The 22491-nt window shown below is 35.7% G+C and overlaps 1 protein-coding gene across 1 annotated transcript; it reads left to right on the top strand.

Moving 5' to 3' along the window:
* The first annotated feature begins 390 nt into the window (after positions 1 to 390).
* On the top strand, positions 391 to 1161 carry LOC143571736 (zinc finger BED domain-containing protein RICESLEEPER 3-like). Its single transcript, XM_077057081.1, has 2 exons — positions 391 to 685; positions 755 to 1161. The coding sequence occupies exons 1-2, from the start codon at positions 391 to 393 to the stop codon at positions 1159 to 1161; spliced, it is 702 nt and encodes a 233-aa protein (XP_076913196.1).
* The last annotated feature ends 21330 nt before the right edge of the window (positions 1162 to 22491 follow it).

The raw sequence follows: 22491 nt of genomic DNA, 5'->3' as shown, positions 1-22491 counted from the left end.
GATTTGTTAATCAGTCTTTGGACTGTGATTATGATTGTTCTGTTTATTAATGTTTGGACTCTGAGTGTTTGAGTTATTGTACCATGAAGTTGTCCTTGGTGTAAAATATGAATCAAACTCCATAAGAACAATAGTTTGTTGCGTAAACCATCATAAAGACCCTCGGGATTTAAGAAACAGTTGTATTATACAAACCATAGACTTCATAAGCATATTACTAAGGTTTTGGTCAAAATTACCCAGAATAGTCAATTTGAAAAATAGAATGGCTTCAGTTTGAACAGGAGTTGGGCTATGAAAATTCGTTTGTAGTGGGTTGATGTAATTGATATTACACAATGATTTAATTGGTTTATTTCAAACTTCTTCTTTGTAGGTTTTTACAACTATATGGCATCACAAGGTGATAAATTTGCTTCAGACACTTGTACTCCTACTCCCGTTGCTTCAAACACTCCTACTTATTCTACTCCTCAAGGAAGCAGTGAAGGGGTACATGATTCTAATGAACCACCACCAACTAACTTTACTACCCACGATGAGTCTAACCTTGATGATACTTTTGAAGATGGTCAAAATGTCGGTGGTAAAAGGAAAAGATCTGCCGTGTGGAACCATTTTAAATTAATGAAAGTGAACGGTGAAGATAAGGCGGAATGTAACTATTGTAAGAAAAAGCTAGGAGGTTCAAGCAAAAACGGCACATCGCATTTACGAGATCATTTTGAACGTTGTCCAAGACGAACTGTTAAAGATATACGACAAAGCATCTTGATTATGGAGCAAAAGAAAGTTGATGGTAGTTCATCATATCTCTCCAACTACACATTTAATCCAGACAACTCAAGGAGAGATCTCGCGGAGATGATTATTGTGCACGAGTATCCTCTTACAACGGTGGACCATCATGGTTTTAGAAAGTTTGTTCAAGGTATTCAACCTTTGTTTAAGGTTCCGAGTCGAAATACCATCAAGAGCGACATTTTAAAAATTTATGAATATGAAAGGGTGAAAACTAAGAAACTATTAGGGAGGATCACAAGTAGAGTGGCAATAACTACTGATATGTGGACAGCTAACCATCAAAGAAAAGGGTTTATGGCCGTCACTGCACACTTTATAGATGACTCTTGGAACTTGCAAAGCCGAATCATGAGGTAAAGCATATATATTGTACAAGTCTAATATAAAGTTAGTTTAAAACTTTAAATGTATTTTACATTTATATTGATGCATAAATTTTATATAGGTTTATTTATGTGCCTGCACCACATACAGCTGATGTTCTTGCAGATACGCTATATGATTGTCTATGTGATTGGAATATTGATATTAAAGTGTCTACTCTTACCGTTGATAATTGTACCACAAATGATGCAATTATCAACAAGTTACTACAGAAGCTTCCATTGAGATCACTCATGAGGAAAGGAGAGTTGTTTCATATGCGTTGTTGCGCGCACATTCTCAATTTGATTGTTCAAGATGGTTTGTCTGTTATTGAGGATGGGATTGAAAGAATTAGAGATAGTGTTTTATTTTGGTCTGCATCAGGAAAAAGAGAGCAAAAATTTGAGGAAGCGGTCAATCAACTTGAAATGGAATACACAAAGAAACTGATCGTTGATTGCAAGACTCGCTGGAACTCTACTTATTTGATGCTTAGTGTTGCTATACCTTATAGACATGTTTTCACGCGATTAAAGCAAAGAGAGCCCAGGTATACTAGTTTGCCTACGGACCTTGATTGGGACTTAGCAACTGAGATATGTAACAAGCTACAACTATTCTATCGGGTAACTCTTTTGTTTTCTGGTAACAAGTATCCTACTGCTAATGTCTTTTTCCCTTTGATATGTGAGATTCGTTTTTCTATGCGGGAGTGGACTAAGTCTTCTATTGTTGACATTAGTCTAATGGCGTATAAAATGAGTATCAAGTTTGATAAATATTGGTCTGTAATTCATGGGATTATGGGGATGGCTGCGGTTTTAGATCCACGTTACAAGCTAAAATACGTAGAGTTGCTTATGCCTGCCTTATACGGTGAAGAAATGGCAAAGGAAGAGTTTAAATCTCTTGAGGATTTTGTCCGAGCTTTTTTTAAAGAATATGAATCTACCAACTCACGTGGTAAAAACTACTATGAAGGTATAATCATATTAATATTTAATGAGTATAAATATAAATTGCTAATATTTGATTTATCTTGATTCACATTAATTTATAGGTGGTGGTTCTAGTTCATCTTTATTCAGTTCGGGGTTGTCAGAGTGTTCTTCTGGTGGATTCCAAAAATTCCTATCTGACATTAAATCCAAAGCTAAGGTGAATGATGACTTGAATGATATGGCGGAGTTAGATAACTACTTGAAAGAAAATCTTTTGCCTGATGAAGTAGAACTGGATTTGTTGCTTTGGTGGAAGACAAATGGAGGTAAGTATCCGACACTTCAAAGGATGGCAAAAGATGTATTGGCAATTCCAGTTTCCACCGTTGCCTTTGAATCTGCGTTCAGTACAAGTGGAAGATTAATAAGTCCTCACCGAAGTCGACTTCACCCAAAAACTTTGGAGGCTTTAATGTGTGCTCAAAGTTGGTTGTTGAATGAGATTCGAGGTAACGCTATATTGAATATTACATTATTACTCATGTTATTTATCTTCATAATCATGAATATATGTTTATGTTATTACTATTAAATATAGAAACTTGTTCGGAAGAGACCGAGGCATATTGCCGCACCATTGAATATGAAATGGATGTGGAAGAGGTAATAATATTTATAAAATTTACTATTTTTGTAACATAGCTTATTTTAACTTGGTTGATTTATTGATAAATATTCTTAATGTAGGTAGGTACTAAAGAAAGTGGCACGACGACTTTGGATGATTTGGTATTTAGATTTGGTCGCAAGTTTGTAGTTTGTGTATTTGGCATGATTTTTCGGCCATGTAGACTTGGTTTTATTTCCTTTGTAACACATTGTTTCAGCTTTCATGTGTGTGATGCAGAAGTTTATTTCGATAAATGTTCAGTTATGTGATGAACCAATTTCGGGTCGGGTCGGATCGGTTTCGGGTTCTCGGGTTCGGGGACGGGGCGGGTCGGGGGGGTACAAAAAACCAAACGGGGAATCCCCGAATTAAACCCGACGGGTAATGGGGCGGGTACGGGGATGGTTTTTGGTTTCGGGTTCGGGTTCGGGTTCGGGTTAAGCAAAACCCGCCCCAAACCTGCCCTTCCTAGTCATAAGTTATGACTCGCGAGTGCGAGTCATAATTGATTTATGACTGGGCTATCAATGACTCGTATTTGCCAGTCATCTGTACTCATTTATGACTCGTAATACGAGTCATTAAAAACCTTTTTTCTTATAGTTTTATCTACCGTTAATATTAGTAGTGACATTTAGATTTGATTAACATATTTCATTTTTTTTTGTCTCAAAAAGAAAATAGTCTTTCTTTTTTTATCTTAATTATCTTATCCGAATTTTGGGTGAAACTCTTTAATTATCCTTCTTGGATTGTAATAAAATCAAATGAAAAATGAAACTGTAATCAATTTTAATGAAAAAAATAATAGAAAATTAGGTTATTGTTGAAATTGCATTAACATTAACTGTACCATAAATAAAGTTATCAATGCGTTTGGTATAAGTTTTATTATTTGTTAATTGTTTATGGAATGCCCTATTATATGAATATATGATATGCTATTTTCTGTTGTTAGAAAACACAAAATTAACCAAAACCATACATAGCAGCTTTTTTGTGGTAGTTGGTCCTAATGGAAGTGAGAAGAGAAAGTTGATTGATGCCTGCGGTTTATATTGGGAAAACTAGCGAAACAGGTTACGATTTATTATTAGGTTTCGTGTTTGAGGTAAAAAGTTTAACAATCTTTTGTAACTATTGATCATATTTATAAAAACCACTAGACGGGTGCCCGCGCGATACAGCGGGTGTTTGAACATGTTAATCACGTACAAATATAAGTGTTTATGGTTCGGTTAAAACCTTGAAATCGTTTAAATCGGTCATTGGTTTGACTTCTTTTTTCTTTTTCTTTTTCTTTTCTACTTTCGGTTTGTTGGTCGGTTTCAAAATTTTCAAAACGTAGTGAACGGTTGGTTCGCGGTTTATATCGGCAACCGGCCATATGAAACCAGAAAAGACTGTAAACACATAAAGCTTTAATAGTTGATTAAGAAATGCATGTTAAAGTATGTTGTCCCTCATTCCCTCCATGTCCTCTTCCGTAGTGAACGGTTGATTCGCGGTTTATATCGGCAACCAACCATATGAAACTAGAAAAGACCGTAAATTAACCTAATTGCAATATGATTCCTTTTGTAATCTTTGTTGAAATTATTTCACGTCCTAAATCTTCCATTAATATTTACCATTTATGTGGCTAAAATTATCATTTTTTATTTATTATCATCTCAAGTATCATATTATGTTGGTTTTTAGTTAAAATTGATGGTGTATTTAAATTATTAATTATTTTAAACTAAATTTATTATTAAAGTTTAAAATGTGAAACCAAACTGGAACCATGCCGTAGTAACGATTCGGTTTCAACTTTTAATGGTTGAGTTTGGTTTTGGACGACAAAAAATCAGTATTAACGGTTGGACTCACAAGTTTAACTTAAAAACCATCAAAGCCGACACTGAACACCCCTACGTAACATATTAATTTATTTAAATTGAAAAAAAAATTACAACAATATCATATCTAAATTAAAGAGAATAAAATGCTTGTTTTTATTGTGCAATTTGTTTATAAAAATATTAACGTATGAAAATTCTATAGTCGTTTAAAAATCATGGGTGGGAAGTTAGTTTACAAGTTAAGTTAAAAACATAATATGGTTAAAGATGAGAGACAAAACTTGTAAGTTGAATGGATTGTGTTTAAAAGACATGTTTACCCTTACTAACACATGTACCTCATGCTTTAAGTATTGTAATTACTTAAAAATGAATGTCTTAATTAATATTTTTTGATGTATTATATATAGTATAAATAAGCTTTCCTAACTGTTAATTAGGACCACTTTAAAAGTATAGAAAATTGAATTCTTGGTAAAAGGTTAGGCACTTATTAAAACAGTGAAATTCTTAATAAGCAATTGACTTTGATTTGAAGATCCGTATATATAACCCATTTTACCTCAAATAATGCAACAGACAAAAGTTGATTTTATGGTAATGATATACAAAATATAACATCATTTGTCAATTTTAAGAGAGAGCATGAAATTATTATCATAGAAGGCCACATGTTTTAGCTTTCCAAACCTATTTTTATTATATATTTTTTAGTAAACACACCAGACATGAAAAATTATTGAACATAAAAAGGTACCAAGTCATGAAAAATCTATATCTATATTTATGATATATAATAAATAAGTTTTCTAATGCTACATTTCACTAAAGTGTTTCTTAGACCATGTGTAGTCATAACTCTCCACCCCCAGACATTATGCGTCACGTGCAGCCCAGTCAGAGTTATGGTCTTTTACAAAAACAGGCTGTAGTCATAACTCTCCACCCCAGGCATTATGCGTCACGTGGCGCCCAGTCACTTTTACACTTTTTTTTTAAAAATTTTTAATAAGAATAATTAAATAACAATAATATTTTATTAAATAAATATTACATGAAAATAAAAAAAAACTATTCGTCGTCGTTGTCGCCCTTGTCGTCTTCGCCCTCTTCGTCGTCGTCGTCTTCGTGGTCGTCGTCGTCCTCTTCGTCTTCATCGTCTTCGCCATCGTCGTCGTTGTCTTCATCATCGTCTTCATTGTTGCCCTCGTTTGATCATCGTTTTCACCAGGCAAAGGACGATACATCCAAAGATGTTGGACCAAATCCTCCTTTAGTGCGTTATGTATCTCTCTTGACCGCACGGAATCCGAGTTTTCGAGTCTTTGCTCCATACTTTCCGGTGTCCGTGGTGGATCCGGGTCCAGTATGAAAGTTGGACATATTGCTCTTCCCTCGTCCTCGATGATCATGTTATGCATTATGATACACGCATACATAGCACATTTCATTCTTTCTAAAGTCCATAGACGACAAGGATTTTTAACAAAATGACATCGTTGTTGAAGAACACCAAAACACCTCTCGATATCCTTTCTCGCAGACTCTTGCACTTTTTTAAAATATTGTCTTTTTTCATCCATCGGGTCTCTGAATGTTTTAACGATTATCGCATACTCTGGATATATTCCATCACCCATATAGTACCCATGATGGTAGAAGTTATCGTTAGCCCAAAACGAAGAGATGAGAACGGTCCCAGATATGTAACTCTCCATCACAAGAGACTGCTCTAAGACGGTTATGTCATTGTTGTAACCGGGAACACCAAAGAATGCCGACCAAATCCAAAGGTCGTATGAAGCAATCACTTGAAGGTTGACCGTTGGTCCCTTTTGGTCACCTAGTGTGAATTTACCTCGCCATGCAGTTGGATAATTAGCACATTCCCAATGCATGCAATCTACACTCCCTATCATGCCGGGGAAACCATGCACCCTTGTATGTGCCTCGTAAAGACGTTGTAGATCGTTACAGTTGGGCTCTCTCAGATAATGTGGTCCACATAGTTTCAATATTCCTATATTTTACAAAATTTTTATAAAATAAATGATTAAAGTAAACAAGTGATAAAACTATTTAAAAAAAAACACAACGTACCGTAACAAAATACTCCAAGGTGTCCCGAGTTGTTTTGTCGGCGATCTTTAAATACTCGTCGTTAATTTCGGTCGTGTTTCCGTAAGTGAGCTCGCGTACGGCTGACGTAACCTTCTGAATAGCCGTGTATCCTAGCGCCCCTCGATCGTCAGGCTTTTGCTTAAAGTAATCAAACTCACGCTCCAAAATCATTGGTGATGCACAAAAACAAATTTTTAGACATCCGAAAACGACGCCTAAAGGTCATCGGTTTCTTGTATCTCGGCGAGTCGCAGAAGTAATCCGCCATCAACCGGTTGTTGGCTTCGGTACGATCTCATTCGATATATGCTCTTTTTGAAAAGGGGGGTGGTTGAGAGCTAATCACACTCGTAACGGAACTCATATAATTTGTCGCGAGCGTAATCGCACTGGTAACCGCTTGTTCCTCCACCGCGTCATCGGCTTGTTGGTCGGGCCCGAAAAACTGTTTATATATAGATGGAAGATCCATTTATATAGTGAATTTTGTGTAAGGAATTATAGAGTTGAAAGAGAATTTTTATAAATTTGATGAGTTTTGATTGGGAATTAGTTGGTTTAATATATAGGAAATAATTTTTTTTATTCCATTCCAACGTTCAAATGCAATGGTCCTATTTTTGAAATTTGTGCAATTTCTAGCGTTTTACTTAAAACGTTCAAAAAAATAGCCAAAATGCCGGGGGGGGGGGGTGTGCCCCCGACGTTATACCCCATAACGTTAGGCACAACGTGCTACTACGGACGGTCTTACAAAATTTTTCCTCATCTCTCTCATATTAAATATACTAGGGTATAGATCCGTGTAACACGTGGGTGGAATAACATGTCACTAAATATAATCAAGTTAAACATCAATTTAAATAAACATAATACTTTTTCAACGATTCGTACCAAAACGTTATAGATTTACATTGTCTTTATATTAAAACTTCAAAATTACAAGAAGTTAATTTAAACAGAACAACCAAAACACATTAAAAAAATAACTAATAATGTTCATTGATATTAAACCATTATGAACATCATCAAAAAAATATACCAAAAGAAAATCCATTTTCCTAAGACACCTGAAAATTTATACAAAACAATTACAGATTAAATAAAATATAAACCTAACATAACAACATGTTTAATAATTACTAACATATAAATAACAAAATCAATATTGACGACCATAAAATTTCATAAATAACATATTAGAGACTACAAATATTTAACATTTAGATGGCCTAACAAAAATATTAAAGAGTAAGATTGTTTACATAAAACGCTAATAGTTACACAAACCTGTCTATATTATCAAAGTCATGAAAATGTTTAAATCGTATTATCCTAGCATGAACTTCAAAAATTTCCGTCCAAAAACAAAAATATTTTGCTTTAGAACCTGAAAAACAAAACAAACCATGCAACCTGATTAAGTATTAAACTAAAATTAATTATAAACTAAAATGTTAAACGTATGTCATAATGATTTTATATTAACATTAATATCTAGAGGATTATTTAAAACTAAAAACAAAATGTGTGAATGTAACAATTACCATATAAATATAGACAATCATAAAATTTCACAAGAAAACGTTTTAGAAAATCATAAATTTTAACATAATTATATAACCACAATCTTAAAATTCAAACGCTTTTAAATTTTTTTTAACAAACTGGTCATCAAAATCAAAATATTTTTTGACTATCATATTAACAAACACATATTAAACATCAGTTAGGATATTACCCAGTGTTACACATGGTGGAACATATTTAAAAACATAATATATATGTAACATCATATAAATTTAACGAAATGCAAATGTTGTACTTATAAATAAATGATTATTTTACATGAATTATAAAATATCATAACTTATTTGAATCAAATACAAAAACATACAAAGACTAACAAAGATAAATGAAAAGTTAAAATATTTTATAACTTGCAGCACGAGTCCATGGTTTCAAATCCATTTTATAACTTGAGCCCGTGTTACACACGGTTGAAAATATAAAAACAATAGCATAAGAACTTTCAAAAAAATATACTTAATTTTTTCAAACCCGGGTCATAGTTCCAAATTCATAATAATCCAGCTAGTATTTGAACTAACAATATACAAAAATATATTTATAATCTAATAATACAAAAGAACAATAGGGTACCTATAAGGCCCCGTTACCGGTGCCACACATTTGGACGTTGGATTTGCTAATCAACATAGTTCTAAGAATCAGTGTTAATAAAAACATACGCGGAATATAAAAACTTTCATAAAACATTTCATATTAATCCATAACTTGTCTTAATAAATATACTGTCTTTAAAACATAACTAAATAAACGTCTTGGGTCTTCCGATGCTAGCCTCTTTTTCAATGCCACGTGCTACCCTCAAACAAGCTGCCTCAATTTACTCACCTGCGTGCATACTAAAAGTCAGCTACGCTGAGTGATTCAAGTTAAACATACATCATACAATACATTCACTCTTACATACTTTCATTCATACTTTCATACTTTCATTCATACTTACTTACATTCATATCTTAAGTTATAAAGAGCATTACGCCCTACTTCCTCGAGTATTATTAGGGTCCGGTTCCATCTTTCCTCGGGTATTATTAGGGCCCGGTTCCCTCTTGCCTCGAATATTAGTAGGGTTCGGTTCCCTAGTTCTCGAATATTAGTAGGGTTCGATTCCCTCCTTTCTCGAGTATTATTAGGGCCCGGTTCCCTCTTCGTAACCGTAAAACAATACATCCTACCTCGAGTATTATTAGGGCCCGGTTCCCTCTTCGTTACCATACAACCATACATCATACCTCGAGTATTATTAGGGCCCGGTTCCCTCTTCGTTACCATACAACCATACACCATACCTCGTTTTACATTCATACATTTATCCATACATATCATGCATACATTAAACGTAACATTTCAGCTTGTCAGTACGTGCAACATCCGAAGATCGTTCACGTACCGACAAGCCATCATTTATAACTTTCACATAATCACATAAGGCATACACTTATCACTTAGGATAAGTGTATTAACAATCACATCGAGTATGCACACAGCCCTGAAAACATAACACAGAAATGGGGCTAGAAACTCACCTGGATCCTGTTGCGCTCGCCGTTAATCGTTATCCCCTTCTTTAATTGAGCACGACTGACTGTTAAATATATTTATATGTATTCGTTAATTAACCACATAATTTAATTAAGTCGGTATTTTAGTTAACTATCGTATTTTATAAGTTGGGCCTGCTTGTTATGCTTAGGGAAATGGGCTAGTTCGTTGGGATAAGATATGGGCTTAGCATCTAGGCTGGGTCAATCCGCTGTTCAGTATGGCATCTGGGCCCAATTGGGTTTAGGCCCAAGCCAAACATTGACTGGTCAGCCGAGAACCCTTGGCAGAGAACCCATGGTTGACCGAGATCTTGGGTTGACTGAAAACTCATATGGTGACCGAGAACTCCAGGCAGAGAACTTAGTTTACCGAGAACTCACCGGGGACTCGTGTCCGAGAACTCGGGTCACCGAGAACCCCACATCTGATGCTTTCAGCCATTTTTCTATTTTTACCTATCTCAGTTAACTGTTTTATGGCTCTATCATGAGCTTTAACCACCTTTCTCCACCCTTCATAACTGTTTTACACCCATTATCATCATGGCTTCAAGATCTAACTCGTTTTGGACATAAAGCTTAAACCTTTATAGATTTAAAACGTTCTAGGCGCAATCTAGGGTTTCTTTAAACGATCCGTTCATAACCATGAGTTCGTTAAGTCCATTTTAACATCAAGTTTGTGATGGTCGGTTATTTTGTATATGCTTTAGTTCGTTTATTATTTAGTTTTAACTGTTTATTTTAGAACTATCGATGCTTCATACGTGTGTTATTGGATTTCAGGTCACAGGCGTTAAAGTACTCAATATGGACCTGTTGTGACACGGAATGAAGACCCGGGATGTCCAGCACACAAAACGAGGAAAAGAATGAAGTTTGCTGTTCTAGAGTCCCATCGCGGTACGCGATGGGTTTGATGAAGTCCCCATCTTGTACTGCGATGGGTGATAAATTAATTATTGACTTTGGTCAATCGCGGTACGCGATGGGCCATACAAGACCCCGTCGCGTACCGCGACGGGACTGTAGACGGGATTTTGAGTTTATAACTTGTTTTTCATCAACATGAAACCCTAACTTCGTTTTTGACGACCAAGAGGCGATTCCAGCAGTTCATATAGGCGATTTCCACCATCCTAGCTCGTGTGAAGACCATACATATGATCCATATCATCTATATTGAAGATTCGATTATGGCTAGGCTCAGCTAATCGCCTAGAATCGCACCCGGGATGTATAGTTTGTAACTCTTTACAGTTTTTCTCTTGTGGTTAAGAATACTTATGTTTTGATTATTGTTGATTGATATATGATTATTGATGTTTAGTATTTCTGTGTGTTCGGTCGGTTTAGGTTTACGTTGGTCTGAACGATCTGTTACCAGTTGCTAGATAATTAGTCATATAACTGTTTGGTTAGATCGAATACAATAAAACGTACAATTACCCTTAACTGAGTCACACTGGCAAGGACCATTTGATAACCAGTGCCATGTGTAAAGTAATTGTTGACGTCTAAGGTTTTGTCCGGTTGATCAGTTTTCAGTTAATCGTTGATAATCAATTTGTTAGGTTACATGAGATACTGTTTGGTTGCTTACTTGAATTCCCGGGTGTGATTTGCTTTGTTAACTGTTTACAACTCGCTTGTTTGTTTGTTGCTTAGTTCTCTTAATTTAAACTATTGCTTGTGTGATCAGCACTAAAACCAGTACTTCATAGTATTGAATCTGTTACACGAATAGCATTGACCACATACTCCTTGTGATACGATACCCTACTTGCTCTAACTATTTAGAATAATTAGGTTTTTGATTGACTCAAACGACGGTCATCAGTTTGCTACTTTAAGGCTTATCTAGACCCGATCTACTCTAGTGATCGATTTCATGATTAACCGTTCACAAAAATGTAAACTTTAATTGTAGAGAACATACCTTTTGATGTTGCTAGGTTACGCTTAGCTTTGGCTATGAACTTGGATCGTGTAACTTGCTTGAATATCGAAGATTAATCAAGAGTCCTTGCTCGTTTGATCTTGGATTCCGTTTCTCTCTCTCGCGGCCGAAAATGGAAGGGTTTGTGTGTGTGTTTTGAGTGTGAAGGGTATAATATGGATAAGATGGATGGAAATGGAAAGATTTAGGGTTTAAGGGGTATTTATACTCCCTTAAGGCCATGGACCTAAGGCCCATATTTCCTTTTTGGTCCATGATTAGCTCCATCTAATTAGCCTACTTCATTTCCATCTTTATTATTTTATTATTTCTTTAACAACTTACGTAAATTTGTCTATTATAAGAAATAATATATAAAATATTATTATTTAAATTTTGGGATGTTACAAGTCTTCCCTCCTTAAAGAGGCTTCGTCCCGGAAACCTAACTATCATCTAAACAGAGCAGGGTAAAACTTGCGCATCTCTTCCTCGATTTCCCAAGTGGCATACGATCCCTTGCGGTGCTTCCATATCAATTTCACTAAGGGTATAACCTTATGACGAAGTTGCTTCACCTTGTGGTCAACTATCTTTATCGGTTGCTCAATGTAGTTCAACTGTTCATCAACCTCAATGTCCATCAATGGCACGTGCGATGTGTCATCAGCCAGACACTTTCTCAAATTAGAAACATGGAAGGTTGAGTGAATTCCTTCCAACCCATCGGGTAATCCAGCTTATAGGCTACTTCACCCACACGATCTATAATATTAAACGATCTAATGTACCTCGGACTCAACTTCCCCCTCTTTCTAAAGCGAATGATCCCCTTCCAAGGCGAGACTTTGAGCTTAACATTGTCACCAACGTTAAACTCGATCGGTCGTCGCCGCTTATCAGCATACGACTTATGTCTGTCTTGAGCAACTTTCATTCTTGCTTCAATCTGATCGAACTTTGAAGATGTCTCTTGAACGACCTCAAGGCTTCCCATTTCTTTCTGGACAATCTCTCCCCAACAAACCGGGGTTCTACATCGTCTACCGTAAAACATTTCAAATGGCGGCATACCAATACTTGAATGGTAACTGTTGTTATAGGAGAACTCTGCCAGGTGCAGATGGTCATCCCAACTTCCACCAAAATCTAAAACACATGCACGTAGCATCCTCAAGGGTTTGTATCGTCCTTTCAGACTGCCCATCTGTTTGAGGATGATACGCTGTATTGATGTTCAATCTCGTCTCCATAGCTTCATAGAACTTCTTTCAAAATCTCGAAGTAAACCGTGTATCTCTATCAGACACGATTGATAACGGTACTACATGCTTGGACACAACCTCTTTGATGAACAAACTTGCCAACGTTTCTTACGAGATAACCTCTCGTACAGGCCGAAAGTGAGCACTTTTGGTCAAACGGTCCACAATCACCCATATGGTATCATGATGCTTAGCTGTACGAGGTAGCTTAGTTATGAAATCCATGGTGATGTGTTCCCATTTCCATTTAGGTATTTCAAGCGGTTGCATTTTCCCATAAGGCTTCTGATGTTCGGCTTTGACTTGTAAACAAGTTAAGCACTTACTAACATAATCCACCACATCATTCTTCATTCCTGGCCACCAGTAGTCTCTTTTAAAATCTTGGTGCATTTTGTTGGATCCTGGATGAATCGAGTATCTTGACTTATGAGCTTCATCTAAGATTCGACCTCTAAGGTCTCTATGGCGTGGAATCCACATACGGTCAAATATAGTCTTAACACCATGAGTGTTTTCCATCAACTCATTTTGCTGGCCGTAAATTCTTTCTTTCTTCACTAACCCTTCATCTACTAACACCTCTAACTGTACTTTGATGATTTCTTCAAAAAGGCTTGAATTCATAATCAGCTGGTACGACTTCACTGTAGCAATGACTTCCTCATTATTACGACTTAGTGCGTCAGCGACCACATTAGATTTACCAGGATAGTACTTGATGTCACAGTCGTAATCCTTTATCAACTCCAACCATTTCCTCCGTCTCATATTCAGTTCCTTCTGCTCGAAGAAATAATTCAAACTCTTATGATCGGTGTAGATGGTACACTTAGTACCATACAAGTAGTGTATCCAAATCTTAAGACCGTGCACAACGGCTGATAGTTCTAAATCATGCATCGGATAAGTACTCTCGTGAACTTCAACTCTCTGGACGCATATGCTATCACTTTTCTTCACTGCATCAACACGTAACCTAATCCACGATACGAAGAATCGGTATAAACAACCAAATCCTCGTCACCATCGGGTAAAGCAAGGATTGGAGATTGTGTGAGTCTTTTCTTTAATTCTTCAAAAGCTTCCTCTTGAAACTTACCCCAACTGAACACTACCGTCTTTCGGGTCATACTAGTCAACGGTGCGGCTATCTTGGAGAAACCTTCGATGAATCTCTTATAGTAGCCAGCTAACCTTAAGAAGCTCCGTATATCAGTCGAATTCTGTGGAGTCTTCCAATTTTTTATCGCTTCAATCTTTGCGGGGTCCACCATAATCTCTTCAGGATTAATCACGTGACCTATAAATTGCACTTCTCGCAACCAGAACGCGCATTTCGAAAACTTAGCATATAACTTCTCTTTCTTCAGAGTCTCCAATACCTCTCTCAGATGCTCGGCATGATCAATCTCATTCTTTGAATAAATCAATATGTCATCAATAAAGAAGATTACCTATTTATCCAACATAGGCCGACACACCCTATTCATCATGTCTATAAATGCTGCAGGAGCATTCCTTAGGCCAAATGACATTACGAGGAACTCGTAGTGTCCATACCGCGTCCGAAACATTGTTTTAGGAATGTCTGCCTCATTTACTTTTAACTAATGATAGCCTGATCTGAGATTTATTCGTGAGAACCAACTTGAACCTTGCAGTTGGTCAAACAGATCATCAATCCTTGGCAAGGGATACCTATTCTTCACCGTAAGCTTATTCAACTCGCGATAGTCTATGCACATTCTCATGCTTCCATCTTTATTCTTTACGAATAACACCGGTGCACCCCACGGGGAAATACTTGGTCTAATGAAACCTTTGTCGAGGAGTTCTTGCAGTTCGGAAATTAATTCTTTCATCTTAGACGGCGCTAGACGGTAAGGCGCTTTCGCGATGGGTTGGGCTCATGGTTCTAGGTCTATCTAAAATTCTATTTTTTGCTCCGGTGGCAACCCCGGAAGATCCTCTGAGAAGACTTCTAGGTTGTCGCACACGATAGGAACACCTTTCATTTCTTTCATCTCGACCATAGCGTTGACAATATACGCCAGGTAGGCACCGCACCCTCGCCTTAACAACCCCTAGGCTCTTATCATCGAAATGACATTAAGCCCAGAACTTTCCGTATCACCATAAACCGTGTTAGTGCATGGTTTGGTGACCGGTGATTTGCAGTTAAAGTATTCAAGAATAAAGTATTCGATAGCTACGGAAAAGGGGGTGTCTGTTAGTGCACGAAATTGTTGTCCGTAGCATTCGAATAATTTATACATAGTCTAGATTGAATATTTACTGTAAATGGCCCATTCGCTATGGTTTGTATAGCGAATGAGGTCCAGTCGTTAGTGAACTAGGCTAGTTCGTTAATGTATAAGTCCATTCGTTATGGAAGCATAACGAAGGAGAGCTAGTTCGTTAAGTTATTACCATTCGTTATGGAATGTTGACGAATGGAGTCTAATTCGTTATGGAGGCATAACGAATTAGAGTTAAGTTAACAAATTGGTGCTTTGGCCTATAAATAGGCATATCCATGCTCATTTGTAAGGGTACATATTTAGAGAGAGATCTAGATCTAAATTATGCTCTCCATAAGTTATTTCCATCCACCATAATGTATTTATCACATATTTATCAATAAAGTAATAATTTAACGTTTAGATCTTGTATATAATCGATGTATCGTATTAGTGGCTAGATTCCTGGAAGGTTTCAACAAACCGTCACCGCACTACCATCCAAGGACTTTAGCCCTATCATCCTACTCTTGCACACTATCTGAGCCTCATACTCAGACAACCAATCCATTCCCAAAACCACATCGAACCCTCCTATGGTCATAACATACAAGGTAACAGGGAACTCATGTCCCTCTAACTCTATCTTACAGTCCTTAACCATTTTCATTATTTTAACCGAAGTGTCACTAGCGGTGTCTACTATAAAAGTTTCGGACACTCGGCAACATTTAATTTTAGCTAATTTACTAAAGGGAGTGGCTATGAAACTTTTGTTCGTACCCGAATCAAAAAATACAAAAGCAAAAGTATCGTTTACTAGAAACGTACATGTGACGACATCTGGAATCTGCTTAGCTTGTTCTTGAGTCAGCATGTAGGCTCTGTTCTTTGGCCTTGTTGGTTCAGCATCCTTCTTTCCACTTCCTCCGGCTCCACCATCGGTGCATTCCTTAGCAAAATGACCTGTCTTACCGCACTTGTAACATGCGGGCTTAGCGCTGCACTCATGAGCATAATGACCAGCCTTCCCACATTTATAGCAAACATTTGACCCAAATCTGTACTCCTCCGCATGCATATTTCCACACTTATAACAAACGTCAGAACCCTTACCCCACCTGCACTCACCACCGTGTGCTTTGCCACAAGTCTTGCACGACTTTTTCTCCCATACTTTCTGTTTCTTATCTTTTGAGTTCCACAACTGAGTATCGGGTCGTTTAACAGGAGCAACCCACTTCTTATCCTTCCTTTCTTCTTCCACCATGACGTCATCCGCAGCCAGGTCTGCATAAACCATCTCTGCGAGTTCGACAGCAGAGTCAAAAGTAGCAGGTTTACTCGTCTTGACTAGCAAGCGGACTTTCTGTGGCAATCCCCTCACATAGCACTTGATTCTTTTAGCCTCAGTGTTGACTATATTGGGTACCAACCTAGACATTCGGTTGAACACGGTGGTATACTCACTATGTGTCATCGTTCCAGATTTCAAGTTCAGGAACTTCATCTCCGCCCTCTCAACCTCGGCGTCAGCACAATATTTCTTCATAACCAGTTCTTTCAAATCCTCCCACTTCATAGACTTGATTTCCTCTGGACTCTTCCTCTGCTCAACCGATTCCCACCAATACATTGCTTCTTCACCGAATGACTGAGTAGCGTAACCCACAGCTTGGTCGGGACGGCACTTGCTAATGCGGATAATTTTATCCATAGCGGTTATCCACTGAAGAGTAGCGATTGCGTCTCCCAAACCAGTCAGCTTTGGCGGGTCACATCCTTTGAAGGACTTGTAGTTGCACTCACCTCGGCCTCTTTTCCTGTCACCGGCTTTCACATACTTAACCCCACTCGAGGCCTCCCTCTCTTCTTCCTCATCTCTCCTACCATCACCTCCTGCCCCTCCATTAGTTCTTTCAAGGCTTCCAGCAGACCCTCCACGAGTAATATTCTTTACAGTAGTGGCTACAGCTTGAACAATAGCTGCTTGAATTGTGGGATCCAATTGAACCCCTTCGTTGTTGTTCGGATCTCCTCCAGCTGCGCTTCCTTCATCTCCGGTGTTGGAAGCTATCTCAACCGAAGGTTGTTGGGCACGACGAGGCCTGTCACGACGTCCAGTGCGACCTCCATCTCTCCCAATTCCTCTAGTTCCCACATTTCCTTCCGTTCCAGCCATCGTATTCTAAAAATGGAAAACACAAACATCATCACTCAAGGAACTATTTAGTACAAGGTTAGTAAGGCTAACAAGTAATAACAGTGGCCAGCTGTGATTAGCTGATCACGTTACTTTCCGTGTCCTATACACTTCCCTTTATGAGTCTATTTGTGCTGGTTCTACTTTAAACATCTAGTCAATCAAAACAATCAATTAATCCTATCCCTATTGTTCACATATCCTTTCTTTATCATTTAACATACATCATTTAATCATACCTCTTATCTTTACTGAGCTTGCTTGAGCGACACATGGCATTCATGAACTGACATCTTCTTTCTTTTCTTACTTAAATCCCATTCTCAGTTCGAGTCTAAGCATGTAGGATGCTTAAATCTCTCGAACTTTGCTCGGATACCAACTTGTAAGGCCCCGTTACCGGTGCCTCACATTTGGACGTTGAATTTACTCATCAACATAGTTATAAACATCAGAGTTAATAAAAACATAGCGGAATATAAAAAATTTCATAAAACATTTCATATTAATCCATAACTTGTCTTAATAAACTTATTGTCTTCAAAACATAACTAAATAAACGTCTTGGGTGGGGTCTTCCGATGCCAGCCTCTTATTCAATGCCACGTGCTCCCCTCAAGCGAGCTACCTCAATCTACTCACCTGCGTGCACACTAAAAGTCAGCTACACTGAGTGAGTTATAGTTAAACATACATCATACAATACATTCACTCTTACATACTTTCATTCATTCTTTCATACTTTTATTCATACTTACTTACATTCATATCTTACGTTATAAAGAGCATTACGCCCTACTTCCTCGAGTATTATAAGGGCCCGGTTCCCTCTTTCCTCGGGTATTATTAGAGCCCGGTTCCCTCTTGCCTCGAATATTAGTAGGGTTCGGTTCCTTAGTTCTCGGATATTAGTAGGGTTCGATTCCCTCCTTCCTCAAGTATTATTAGGGCCCGGTTCCCTCTTCGTAACCATACAACCATACTTCCTACCTCGAGTATTATTAGGGCCCGTTTCCCTCTTCGTTACCATACAACCATACATCATACCTCGAGTATTATTAGGGCCCGGTTCCCTCTTCGTCACCATACAACCATACATCATACCTCGTTTTACATTCATACATTTATCCATACATATCATGCATACATTAAACGTAACATTTCAACTTGTTAGTACGTGCAATATTCGAAGTCGTTCACGTATCGACGAGCCATCATTTATAACTTTCACATAATCACATAAGGAATACACTTATCACTTAGGATAAGTGTATTAACAATCACATCGAGTATGCACACAGCCCTGAATAATAACACAGAAATGGGGCTAGAAACTCACCTGGATCCTGTTGCGCTCGCCGTTAATCGTTATCCCCTTCTTTAATTGAGCACTGCTGACTGTTAAATATATTTATATGTACTCGTTAATTAACCGCGTAATTTAATTAAATCGGTATTTTAGTTAACCATCGTATTTTCTAAGTTGGGCCTTCTTGTTATGCTTAGGGTAATGGGCTAGTTCGTTGGGATCAGATATGTACTTAGCATCTAGGCTGGGTCAATCTGCTGTTCGTTGGGCTAGTTCGTTGGGATCAGAACCCTTGGCAGAGAACCCATGGTTGAACGAGATATTGGGTTGACCGAAAACTCATATGGTGACCGAGAACTCCAGGAAGAGAACTTAGTTTACCGAGAACTCACCGAAACTCGTGACCGAGAACTCGGGTCACCGAGAACCCCACATCTGATGCTTTCAACTCATTTTTCTATTTTTACCTATCTCAGTTAACTGTTTTATGGCTCTATCATGAGCTTTAACCACCTTCTCCGCCATCATAACTGTTTTACACCCATTATCATCATGGATTCAAGATCTAACTCGTTTTGGACATAATGCTTAAACCTTTATGGATTTAAAACGTTCTAGGCGCAATCTAGGGTTTCTTTAAACGAGCCGTTCATAACCATGAGTTCGTTAAGTCTATTTTAACATCAAGTTTGCTACTTTAAGGCTTATCTAGACCCGATCTACTCTAGGGTTTGATTTCATGATTAACCGTTCATAAAAATGTAACCTTTAATTGTAGAGAACATACCTTTTGATGTTTCTAGGTTACGGATAGCTTTGGCTATGAACTTGGATCGTGTAACGTTCTTGAATATCGAATATTAATCAAGAGTCCTTGCTCATTTGATCTTGGATCCCGTTGCTCTCTTTCGCGGCCGAAAATGGAAGGGTTTGTGTGTGTGTTTTGAGTGTGAAGGGAATAATATGGATAAGATGGATGGAAATTGAAAGATTTAGGGTTTAAGGGTGTTTATACTCCCTTAAGCCCATGGACCTAAGGCCCATATTTCCTTTTTGGTCCATGATTAGCTCCATCTAATTAGCCTACTTCCTTTCCATCTTTATTATTTTATTATTTCTTTAACAACTTACGTAAACTTGTCTATTATAAGAAATAATATATAAAATATTATTATTTAAATTTTGGGATGTTACAGTACCAAACTACGAATTAAAAGTAAACTATAACTCACAACCTCCATCTCCTTGATGCAATATGAAATTTGAAATGAATGATCAACTTTGTATTGTGAGTTTCTTGAACTTGCTTAGCTGCAAGATTCGAATTCTTTCTAAAAAGGTCAGATTGAAAAAAAATATATATATATAGTTAGTAAATTACCATCTTGGAAAAAAATCCACTTTTGAATTAAATAACCTAATAAGTGACCCATGTAACACATAGACGGGAATTTTAGAAAACATAAAATATACATATATGATTTTAATTTAAATGATTAATTTATTCAAATTTAGTTTTTTAAAATATAGTCAAAGTCTAACTGTGTAAATCATTATGTAAAGTGATAAGAACAATGAGAACAAATGTATAAATAGAAATGAGAATAAATCATTATTATTATTAAAATTATAATAATTACACATTTACCAAAATTAGAGTCAAATCATATCAATAAAAATAGTCAAATTCAGTAAAATGATTAACCTATTAAAATGCTGTTTTTAAATATATGGTCAAAGTCCAACTGTATAAGTGGTCAAGAATTCGAATTTCAAAATGGTTTAAATAAATATTTTTATTATTCACATTTTGATATACAACTTAAAAAAAATCTCCATTGTATCTCCCACTACCTTCGTCTCCTTTATCCTAAGAATATAAACTTTGAAATAAATAATCAACTTTGTATTGTGAATCTCTTGGACCCGCTTGACTGCAAACGTAAGAACAATTTAATTGTAAAAATATCACGAACACAAATTCAAAAAAAAAAAAAAAAACATATATAACCAAATTTAAAACGGTGTATATAAAAAGAAAATTATGTTTTGAGTGTGGAATCCCATAATCAATTGAATCTACTATAAATAATAACAATAAGAAATTAATATGTGATTAATTTAATTTTTAAATAACAAAGTGAAATGTATATTAATAATTCGTTGAAGAAATTACATGCTTCAACTTAAACATCGTGTGGAATCCCAAATCATACATTTTTGTTTCATGGTATATGCTTTAAATTATCATTTTTCTTTATTTGTCTTTGTATGTTGGATTGTTTTAAGTAAAACAACAATGTGATACCTTATATAAATAATATCATATTATCTGACGTTTACAATTCATTAAAATGTATATAACACACACGCATATATATATATATATATATATATATATATATATATATATATATATGTATATATATATGTATTCACCCGTGACATATTCAATAAATCATATGTGTCGAATAATATTAATAAATGATGATAAAAAGGTTATTTAATTTATGATATATTAAGTAATGATGATTAGAAATTATGTCAATTTGAATATTGTGTTATAAAAAACACGGTTATTATTTTAGTATTAATTATTACTTAATATTCATGTAAATTAAAGTAAGATTACATTACAATTATGGCAAGTATTTTAGTTTGACAATTAGTTTTTTGAATATTAAAATGATAACTTATTCTAGTTAATGCCAAATCACAAAAATTAAAATCAAATCGGTTCTAATTATACTAATATGACTAATTAATTTAGAAAAAATTACAAAAATGAAAATCAAATCGGTTAATTTGAAAACTTCAAAAAATTATGAAAAGATTTTGAAATGAGTTTAAAATTATGGAGAGTATTAAAACCTTTAAAACTTTGTTGAAAGATTGGTCAATTTCCAGATTTAAAAGGAGTTTAAATATGTTAATTAAATTTTGTAGTTTTAAGTTTAAATTTGGTCTTCCATGTAAAGATAGAAATAATTTGAAATATCTTGATTCATGGAAATAATAATATTTAATAAATTATGAAAAGTTTAAAACCTTTAAAACTTTGTTGAAAGATGGGTCAATTTCCGAATTTAAAAGGAGTTTAAATATGTTAATTAAATTTTTTAGTTTTAAGTTTAAAGTTAGTCTTCCATGTAAAGATAGAAATAATTTGAAATATCTTGATTCATGGGAATAATAATATTAATAAATTATGAAAAGTTGTCATGTTTAATAATATTCATTAAATCATATGTGCCGAATAATATTTATAAATAATGATAAAACGGTTATTTAATTTAAGATATATTAAGTATTGATGATTAGAAATTATGTCAATTTGAATATTGTGTTCTAAAATAACGCGGTTATTATTTTAGTATTAATTATTAATTAATATTCACGTAAATTAAAGTAAGATTACATTACAATTATGACATGTATTTTTAGTTTGACAATCAATTTTTTGAATATTAAAATGATAACTTATTCTAGTTAATGTCAAATTCCAAAAATTAAAATCAAATATGTTCATAATTTTACTAATATGACTAATTAACTTAGAAATAATTACAAAAAAGAAAATCAAATCGGTTAATTTGAAAACTTTAAAAAATTATGGAAAGATTTTGAAATGAGTATAAATTTATGGAGTGTA

This window comes from Bidens hawaiensis, unplaced genomic scaffold (assembly GCF_021521415.1).
Source record: "Bidens hawaiensis isolate Kalapana, Puna unplaced genomic scaffold, B.hawaiensis_p1.1 tig00001336_1, whole genome shotgun sequence".
In the NCBI taxonomy this organism is placed as follows: domain Eukaryota; kingdom Viridiplantae; phylum Streptophyta; class Magnoliopsida; order Asterales; family Asteraceae; genus Bidens; species Bidens hawaiensis.
This window is presented reverse-complemented; position numbering and strand designations above follow the sequence as displayed.